The sequence below is a fragment of the Dendrobates tinctorius genome, unplaced genomic scaffold (genome assembly GCF_039654945.1).
Source record: "Dendrobates tinctorius isolate UK_male_01 unplaced genomic scaffold, ASM3965494v1 ptg000273l, whole genome shotgun sequence".
In the NCBI taxonomy this organism is placed as follows: domain Eukaryota; kingdom Metazoa; phylum Chordata; class Amphibia; order Anura; family Dendrobatidae; genus Dendrobates; species Dendrobates tinctorius.
Window position 1 is genome coordinate 3030491 of NW_027361940.1, and position 10768 is coordinate 3041258.

General features: G+C 38.3%; 1 protein-coding gene across 1 annotated transcript; it reads left to right on the forward strand.

The window, feature by feature from the left end:
• The first annotated feature begins 1505 nt into the window (after positions 1–1505).
• LOC141072456 (uncharacterized) lies at positions 1506–10272 on the forward strand. The gene is made up of 2 exons (XM_073559732.1): positions 1506–1654; positions 6896–10272. Exon 2 carries the CDS (start codon positions 6902–6904, stop codon positions 9563–9565), a length of 2664 nt encoding a protein of 887 aa, XP_073415833.1. The 5' UTR covers positions 1506–1654; positions 6896–6901; the 3' UTR covers positions 9566–10272.
• Positions 10273–10768: the final 496 nt, after the last annotated feature.

Genomic DNA, 10768 nt, shown 5'->3' on the forward strand with positions numbered 1-10768 from the left:
CAAGTACTTCAATACAGAAAAAAAGAGGAAAATCATCGTGTACCTCTGGTAGTGACCTACAACCCACAGCTTGAAATACTCAGAAAAATGGCTAAGAAACTTCACCATATCCTACACAAGGATGACCGGTTAAAAACACTATTCAAAGACCCCCCTTGCTATGTTACAGACAACCTCTGTTGTGAGTTCATTTTCCCCTTTACCACTGAGGCCCGATGAACTCCCTCTTCTAGTAAAGAAAGATAGTGAGCCTGATTATCAGGCATCTGGGTCTAATGATGATGATTGGCTGAGTGGAGTTTCTGACTGGATATAAGGCTGTCCACGCCCGTCTGCTCTGCGGGTGATTTCTCTGTGGATCCTTGGATACCAGTCTGAATTCCTGCTCTCCAAAAGCTAAGCTTTCTGCTCTTCTGTTTGCATTTGTACGTTGTTTTTGTTTTTGCTGGATTTCTGTCATTCCCTGCTGGGGTGATCTGAATTCCTTTAGCTCTGTCTTCAGAAAATACCTGAGTGCTGATATAGTTTTTGAAGCCTAGCTGCTTCAGGGCCTTTTTCCATATCAGCCTGTTGGCTTATGTCTTTTCAGGGATTTTGCAGATTGCAGACAGCTCCTATCCTATCCTGTCCTATCTTAGTGAGTTTGGGCCCCATTGTTTGCTCAGCCTATCTTTCTATCTGTGTGTGTGTTTTTTCATCTTGCTTCACCGTCATTATATGTTGGGGGCTGCCTTTTACTTTGGGGTCTGCTCTGGGGCAGTTTGTAAAATATCAGTATTTCTATAATAAAAAATATACAGAGTCTAGTCCAGCTAGCAGAGGCTCTGGTTAGAGTGTGACTGAGCTATTCTGGATTCCTTGGCTCACACAGCTGTCTCTCTTGTCAAATGTATAGGTCAAGATAGTCAAAGCTGTCAAAATGTGACTATTTAGAGATAATGAATGGTTTTAAAGATCTCAGACTTTAGGCTTAAATATCTCAGACTAAGGTAATGCATAAATAACTGTATACATATTGTTAAAATAACTACGGTTCACTTAATATGGAAGAACTTCTGAACATAGTGGCAAGCCACCATATGTGGTTATAGTTTACAGGGCAGAATAGTATATAAAGCCGGTCTAACTCTTGTTCAGGAGATCTCATATCCCTTGAGACTCTCGAACACCCGGACAGCTGCTCAAGACTATATGTAAGAACAATGCTCGTTTTCTCTTCAAATAATTATTGCATGTCATGAACTTACTTTTCTTCATTTTTGTAATCACTTTTTGAAATGAATAATTAAAAACAAGATTTATTTTATCCTCAATTCAACATTGCCTTTACTTTTTGATTCTCAACCGTGCAAGAAGATATATATATATATTTTTCTACATTTTGGCGAGCCGTAGCCAGCCTGATCTTTTGTGCTAATTTTGGTTGGCATTCCTTCCTCGATTGTACAAGGGGGGAGCACGAACTCTGCTAAAAAAACCACCTGTTGTACAAGCTTCCTCAGGAATTCCACTATTTCACGGCACAAAAATCACACTGAACCTGAAGACGACGGGTGAGGATCGTAAAGAGCTGCATGCGTCTCATCCAGACGGAGATCTGAGGATTGCATAAGGACACAGAGGACCATCCATTGACGGGAAAGACTCTCAATAGGTGAGGAAAAAATATAATGGATTTTATACATGATTATGCTAAGAAAAGTAACATAGATTTCAAGTTTGTTCATAATCATACGGATGCCCAATTATGGTCTAGTTTGTATAATCAATGTGAGGCAGAAAATGTTAAAATTGACAAAAGGTTTTTTTCAGTTAGAAAATTACAAAGGAAACTTCAGAATGTTATGCAGCTAGTTCATGTGTATAATAGCCTAGTCTTTGAGAAAACTGAACCTAACACCTATAAAACATGCATTGTCACACAAGACATTAATCACACTGACACACCAGGTGACACACAAGAGTCTGACGGGGATTACTTTGATTGTCCAAATTGTTTGATTTTGTCAGAGCATATAGAACAATTGGAAGATCAAATAGATACCAGGACAGAGTTATTGTCTAAATTACGACAAGATATAAAGAGGGTTTCTGTTAACACAAGATCAACAGGTAAACAGGAGGACAGTGCTGCTGCTGCCTCTTCATTTGTACCAAATATGCAAAATCCAGATGCTTCAGTAGAGGAATTAGAGGCAGTAGAATTACAACGGAAAAAATTACATGACAGAGCAGCACGCATTAATCTGAAAATACACGATCAGCTAATGAAAATTGTAAAAGACATTCCAAATTACAATGATAAGATGGATGCCTTTTATAATGCGGACACTTTTGAATCAAACACAGACAAATACAATCTGAATGATGAGCAAAAGAATAAAATATTCAAAGTTTGGTTACCTTCACATATGGGAAAAAGATTACAGACCACACCCAGATTAAATGATGAGAATGAAATGGCACATAGTACAAAAGAAGACAGACTTAGACAATTAGTATTGTTTATAACTGGAGAAGACATGCCTACAGTTGATATTTTAGGGAGTTTACAAACAAATATTTCTGAAGACCCATTCTCTTTTTTGGTAAAGTTTGAACAGGCCTATAGGATGGTAATGGATCTCAGGCCTCACGAAGAGCCGGCATCCATGATCAAATTTTTTGTAAAGAAGTTCAAGTACTTAGATCCTGCCTCAGTGCAATTGGCTAACACTCAGCCATCATTGCAAGAAGCAACAGTTTTTATTGACAGAATAAGAAGATCCATGAAACAAAATCAGGTCAAGGCTAAAATAGCGGTAGTTCATGAGAAGGAAGACAGTCAACTGAAACCTAGAGCCACAGTATTCTCCAAGAGCAGGGATCACATTGAGCATAGAGGTAAAAATACTACACAAAGGAACAATATCCATTGTTATTTTTGTGGTATACCTGGACACTTGAAGTGGCAGTGCCTGAAATTTTTGAGAGCAGAATCAGAGATGGGTACACAAGGAACAGGTAAGCTTGGAAGGGAAAACGGACTCATGCCAAAATCATACAACACACCTTCCGCACCTGCATTACAATCATCTGCACCTGCTCATACTGCCAACAGACAAACACAGTCACCATATGCACCATTAATCAGACAGATCAGAGAGATGACAGTGAAGGAAACAGAGTCAAGGGATAGAATTCCAAGGTCTTTTAAAAAGGACACAGGTCTTCTCCCATCTCCTTCATCTTTCTGACAATCACAGACTATTCCTGAACCACATCCATTGGAATTTGTGACTCGAGTTACATTGGATGACTGTGGAAGACCATTTATCAAAGTAAGTTTAGCAGGACAGAATGTTGTATTTCTCATTGACACAGGAGCTCAGTTAAGTGTTACAAACCTTGATTTGAAGCTAAACCCAGATTCACCAGTTTGTACAATTGTCGGTTTCAGTGGAAAAGGTGGAACTAAAGCAACCTTAGTTCCCAATGTGATTTTGGAAATACCTAGTTCTTTCAAAACAGAAATTGACATCTGGTATTGTCGTGATTCTGAAAATATACTTGGCACAGATTTTATGCAGAAATTCGGATGGGTAGTTGACCTAGGAAATCAAGTGATCTGGAAAGATTCCAATGGTTGTAAACCGGTAGTCATTGATCCTAATGATTATAGCCATGTTGGAAGTATTTGCTTGAATGATGTGGTGTCATCTGACCATTTGTGGCCTGACACTAATGATGACAAGGTATTGACAGAAATTGTACAGCTTTTTCCTTCTCTTTGGGCTCAGTTCAGGAATCAGGTTGGAACAATGAAAGACGTTATCGTGAATGTGGAGGGGCGTGATCCCCCGCCACAGCGTCAGTATAAATTGCCTCCAGAATCAATTGATTCTATGTCAAAGATCATACAGGAATTGTTAGATCAAGGTGTTATCCGAAAGGCTAATTCTGTAAGTAACAATCCTTTGTGGTGTGTTTTGAAATCTGATGGTTCTTATCGAATGATATTGGATTTACGGATGTTCAATAAGCATACACCCAATGTCGCGCCAATTGTGGCAGATACTCATGACATGATGGCAAGGTTAAATGCAAAGGCCAAATACTTCTCTGTACTGGACATTAGCAATGGTTTTTTCAGTATACCTCTTGAAAAGAGTTGTCAGTATAAGTTTGCATTTACTTTCTTGGACGAGCAATATCTGTTTTGCAGGTTACCTCAAGGAGCACATTTGTCACCTAGTGTTTTTCATCAGGCATTGGCAAAGGTATTATCCAGATTTTCGAGGCCTGATTGCATTCTGCAATATGTGGATGATATTTTATTGTCTACAGAGGATAAAGAGACACATGTTTCTCTTCTGACAGAATTGTTTGAGTTGCTGCATGATGCAGGGTTGAAATTGAACACCAAAAAGGTCAAATTGATGCAGACTGAGGTCAGATTTTTAGGGGTGCTGTTGAGTCCAGGAAAAAGGCAGCCACTGCAGGAAAGAATTGAGGCAATTGCTTCCCTACCAATTCCGACATCACACAAGGCATTGAGACATTTTTTAGGTCTTATGAATTATTCAAGGGATTTCATTGAGAATTTTGCAGATAAGGCCAGACCTTTATATGATCTTTTGAAAGGTGAAAACAGTGATTACTTTGGTCCTTGGGGTGATGAACAGCAAACCTCATTTGAACAATTGAAAATGAATTTACAAAATGCACCTGCTTTGTCCACAGTAGATCCTTCGGCTCCATTTGCTTTGCAAGTGCATACATCGGGAACATCTGTTTCTGCTGTATTACTGCAATTACAGGGAGAAGAGTGGAGAATTTTGGGCTATTTTTCAAAACTTCTCTCACCTGTTGAAAAAGGTTTTGAGACCTGTGCAAGACACTTGGTAGGTGTGTACTTTGCAGTCAAAGCAACCGAACATATTGTCGGGTTCAACAAAATCATTTTGCAAACTCCTCACTCTACACTAAAACTTCTCTTTGAGAATAATATCCCAGGTGTGTCACATCAGAGATTTGCTCATTGGTTATTGTCATTGTCTCCCAAACAAATTGAGGTAGATTACAAGGCCAAATATGTTCTTCCTCAGCTGATGCAATATGAAGGACAAACTCATGATTGTTTACAGTCTTTTCAGGATCCAAGTCCATCACTTTTCAGACGGAAAGCAGAGGTAACAGACGAACCAATTTTTGTAGATGGTTCCAGATTCTATTCAGATGGGCACTATTATTCAGGATATGCCATTTTTTATCCCAACAGAGGACAGGTTGTGAAGCACAAATTACCGAGTCATTTTTCAGCTCAAAGAGCAGAGCTAGAAGCAGTAAAAATGGTACTACAGCTGAATGAAGCAGATGATCAGTGTCCCATTGTGATCTACAGCGATAGCTCTTATGTTGTAAGATCACTGACAGATTACTGGTCAGTTTGGGAAAAAAGAGGTTATGTAGATTCATCTAATAAGACTCTTGTTCACAGTGACACACTGAAGACAATTTTCAGGATAGCATCAAAAAACCCTAATGGTTTTGCTATTGTCAAGGTTCCGGCCCATAAAAAATCTGATGATGAATTATCTGTTGGAAATGCAACCGCAGATATGCTAGCCAAAGAGGCAGCCCTGACAGGAGAAGAGGTGTTTGAACCTGAACCTCTCGAGGTTTCAGCAGTTCAAAGAACAGACACGCATATCCCTTCTTTTGCGGAAGAACAAGAAAAAGACTCATCTCTTGTTGCTTCCCGGGTTGATCCAAAACCTCCCTTTGTTTGTGAAAACGGGGTTTTGTGTCATGACTTAAACGGGGAGTTGCGTCCTGTTGTCCCAAGACATCTACAGGTTGAGTTCACAAAATACAATCATGAAAGTTTGGGTCATTTGGGCCAACAAAAATTGTTAGGCATTCTCAGAGAGAAATTTTACTGGGAAAAGATGGAAGAGACAGTGCAAAGTGTTGTTCAATCATGTCTCATTTGTGCCCAAATTAATCCAAGACCAAAAGGACAGAAACCGCCACTACTCCGAATCGCACCTGCAGATGGTCCATGGTCTACGTTACAAATCGACTACATTGGACCGTTACCATCAGGTAAAAATGGTCTCAGGTATGCATTGGTTGTGGTAGATGTTTTTTCTAAGTGGGTTGAAATTTTACCTGTCAGGAAAGATGATGCTTTGTCTACAGCTAGAGCATTAGTTAATCATGTCTTTTGTACTTGGGGGATCCCAAGAATGATCACCCCTGATCGAGGAAGTCACTTTACAGGAAAAATCATGCAAGCCGTTTGTGCTATTCTAGGGGTACGACAACAGTTTCATGTACCCTACCATCCACAGTCTGCTGGTATTGTGGAAAGGATGAATAGAACAATAAAATCCAGAATTGCCAAGATGTTATTGGACAAAGGCAATACTTGGGTTGATGCAGTACCTTTTGTACTGTTGAGTGTAAGAGGAACAACCTCTGCCACAACTCAGTTTACTCCTTTTGAACTGATGACAGGAAGAAAAATGCCATTGATTTTTCCTCATGAACCATTTTTGTCTACACCACAAAAAGATGCTGTTGCAAGGTCCAAATGGTTGCAATTGTTACAGGAAAATTTGAAAACGATTCTTCCACATGCTGCATCAAGAATGCAGAGAATGGAGCCACCATATGTATCCAAATTCAAGAAAGGGGCTCTAGTGATGATTAAAACTTTCAGGAAGAATGGACCTTGGGAAAGTAATTGGGAAGGTCCCTTTGAAATTATCGAAACCATGGGACAAGTGATGATACTTGTGCAACGAGCATCTAAGGTGGTTAAAAATACCCGCAGACAACAAAAATTGTGGGTACATGTTGATCAATGCAAACTGTATATTGCAAAATAATGATACTGCATTTCTTTTAGGAAGAAATGGATTCCAATAAGAACTGGAATACGAAACTCCACGTCCTTGATGGAAGGGATTCAACACCAATCCTTCAGGAGAAAAAGACATTTCCCAGGAAAAGCTACTATCTGATGGGAATCACATTTCTGCTGTTTTGTACTGTTTCAACTGTGATCTACGCTGAAGATATTTCACACCATGGAACAAATACTAGTGAAGTGAAGGAACTTTTCAAAGGAACTTTACATCCAAGGAAACCAAGAGGAACGAATCTACAAAGCTTAATAGATGAGGACATACCGGACGATTCAGTAGATATTACTGGAAACATTTGCATGGGTTTTGGTGCAAAATGCTGTATTGAGCTACACTTCATACATGACACTGACATAATATTACATGCAGCCACAGGACCTAAGACGAAGTTCACACAGTTACAAGGAGATTATATACACAATAATAAGACAGGCACATGGGAATGTAGTCCTACAGATGTGTTATTCTGGAATATAGAGATAAGAGGTGAAGAGAGAGCTGTGTGGTCAGGCGACATTACAAATGATATGATCGCAAAAGGGAAAGTTGAAACATCCAAAACAGATGCTTGGTTAAGGACACAACTATTTGGGAAAGTTTTAGATCCTGCATTTCTTTCTATTACAGAAGGAGACGAGGATTGGGTAAAAACATGGAATTTTCAGATAACCAGAGAACCAGTACAAGTACAGGTATCTGTAGTTTTTACAGTTTCAAATACTATAGCTCCAGAAGTAAGGGTTACACCACAAGCAGTATATAGTCAAGAAAATATGTCTCCTTTATTACTAAAATGCAGCACGAGGTTAGAGCTACCTTCAGAATCTTTGTTAATATGGACCAAAGATAAATCATTTTTGGGAAGTTTTTCAAATGGTCCAACAAATGTTATACACAGAGGTCAATCCGGTAACGTGAGATGGTTAAATAAGGATTTTATTTTTTCTGTAGATAATCCATCTCCTAAGGATTCTGGACTTTACCAATGTTGCATTTTAACGAAATATAACTACAAACAATGTAGAGATGTAAAGGTAAATATATGGTCAGCAGTAGATAATGTATGCACACAGACAAGATTTCAACCATCTACTCCTTTTCAGATCAATCAGTTCCAAACTAAACCTCTGTTACGAGATGGAGTGTTTCTGACCATGGTATGGACCTTTAACATGTCTAACTGGAAAATCTCTTCTAGATATCCCCAGTGTCAACCACATCTCACTAACATGGAGATGGGAATAGAACAATGGTTTGGGAAAAGAACTTCAACACAGGTTAGAAGTAAGAGGGGAGTGTTTGAAGGTATTTTGGGGGGATTAGGAACAGTAGGAAGTTTAATTAACACTATGGACATTCATACACTTAAATCAGATCTGGAAAATATTGGGTATATTGGAGGAAAAGGGGTAAAGATTCAGAAAAGTTTGAATCAAGTCCTTGAAAAGATGGTTTTGAACACTGCTACTGTATTGGGATCTTCTGTATCACATCTTCAGGATGCTACTTTAGCTTTAATGGAAAGTGAACAGGAATCTCAAGTGGCCAAAACATGTCTAGAAATTCAGATTGAATATTCCACCAATCTGAAAATGATTGCACAAGCCTTACAAAGTGGAATTACCCCTTTAGGGCTAATAAGAAATTTGCCCATAGAATATAACTTTGCGTTAAACCATACAGATTTGTGGGTAAATAAGTGGTCAGGATGTGAACAGAACATTTGTGTAGGAACATCACTGATTCCAGTGTCAGGAAGAGAAGAAACCCTGGTTCCTATAGGTGTTCTGGGAATTCCTGTCAGTCCTACACAATTGTTATATTATCAATTACAGTACACAGATTTTGCATTTGATGGTACAAACATTGAACAATTAGACATTTCGTCATGCTTAAATTTTGTTTCCAAGGTAATGTGTCTACCTGGACAGGATAAAGTCATTTATCATTCATGTTTCCATAATCATACTTCTTGTCATGCCAGAGTTGAGAATGTCCACACGATACATGACTTGGTGACACCAGTAAGCGCTAACAAAACTTGTTTCCAAGTCATGTCAGGAAAAGAAGCAGTTTCTGCATTCTTCTCATCTTGTGTACATGTCGAAAATCTGACAATGGGTTTATATTGTATTGAGGGAAATGTTAAAACTCTCACAAAGAAGGAAGGAAGTATTAATATTACGTCAATAGGCTCAAGACGTCTGAAAATCCTTCCGATCCAGTTCAATCTGTCACAAGTCAATAAATTCCCTTGGGATTTGTGGACAAATGAAATAAAGAAAGACAAGGGTTTATTAAATCTGCTGACAAAACAATTAAAAGAAGCTGAAATTGTATTTAGACATGAACAAGGTAATCTAAATGATATTGAACATGAATGGACGAGTATGTCAGGCTCATCTTGGTGGAGAAATTTAGGAAAATCTGTAACTAGTTGGTCACAGTCTTCAGCGAAAATGGCAGCAGGAAATGTATTGTCTAATCCGATTGTTATTTTATTTATCATAGTTTTGCTGTGTATAATATATCAAATAATTATTATGTGTAAAATTAGGAGAATTTATAAGAATATAAAGATAGAAATGAAAAAGGAAGATGATATTTTAAGAGAGATGTTAAAACGGAAAAAATATAACTCTCTGATCTAATTTTTGTTTTTACAATAGGTTTGAAAATTCAGATGACATTCAGGGCAGATGGTGATACAAGGTTTTCAGAATAAAGAATGAATGTGATACGAATGGTGAGAGAATGAGTTAGGATTGATTATGATATGTCTCAAATCATAATCAGGGGGGACTGTAAAATATCAGTATTTCTATAATAAAAAATATACAGAGTCTAGTCCAGCTAGCAGAGGCTCTGGTTAGAGTGTGACTGAGCTATTCTGGATTCCTTGGCTCACACAGCTGTCTCTCTTGTCAAATGTATAGGTCAAGATAGTCAAAGCTGTCAAAATGTGACTATTTAGAGATAATGAATGGTTTTAAAGATCTCAGACTTTAGGCTTAAATATCTCAGACTAAGGTAATGCATAAATAACTGTATACATATTGTTAAAATAACTAGGGTTCACTTAATATGGAAGAACTTATGAACATAGTGGCAAGCCACCATATGTGGTTGTAGTTTATAGGTCAGAATAGTATATAAAGCCGGTCTAACTCTTGTTCAGGAGATCTCATATCCCTTGAGACTCTCGAACACCCGGACAACACAGCTGCTCAAGACTATATGTAAGAACAATGCTCGTTTTCTCTTCAAATAATTATTGCATGTCATGAACTTACTTTTCTTCATTTTTGTAATCACTTTTTGAATGAACAATTAAAAACAAGATTTATTTTATCCTCAACATTGCTTTTACTTTTTGATTCTCAACCGTGCAAGAAGATATATATATATATTTTTCTACACAGTTTAGTTTTCCTTTTCTGTCTTTAGGCTATTTAGTTTCTCCGGCTGTGATTGAGGGGTCTAGGGCACCGTAGGAACCCCCCACGGCTACTGCTAGTTGTGTTGTTAGGTTCAGGGGTCTGCAATCTGATAGTTGCCAACTTCTCCGGTTTTCTGGACTTAGCTGCTATTTTTGTGTCTGCCTCCTACGGTGACTCATTCATAACAGAATCACCCGCCGAACCGCAGACCCTAGGGTACTCAATAGCAGGAAAGAATTGTAAAAAAAAAAAAAAAAAAGTGTGTATATTTTTTCCTCTATATCTCTGAGGCCGTAGGGGGATTTTTTTTTCTCTCAATTTCCACCTACCTTGCTCATTCTCATACTGCTGAACCAAAGATTCCCACACCTGATGTATTTTTTGGGGATCGGTCTAAATTTTTGAATTTCAAAA

Bases quoted from the DNA above. Each gene is read 5' to 3' on its own strand.
- LOC141072456 (XM_073559732.1), top strand. From the start codon at position 6,902: ATGGATTCCAATAAGAACTGGAATACGAAACTCCACGTCCTTGATGGA.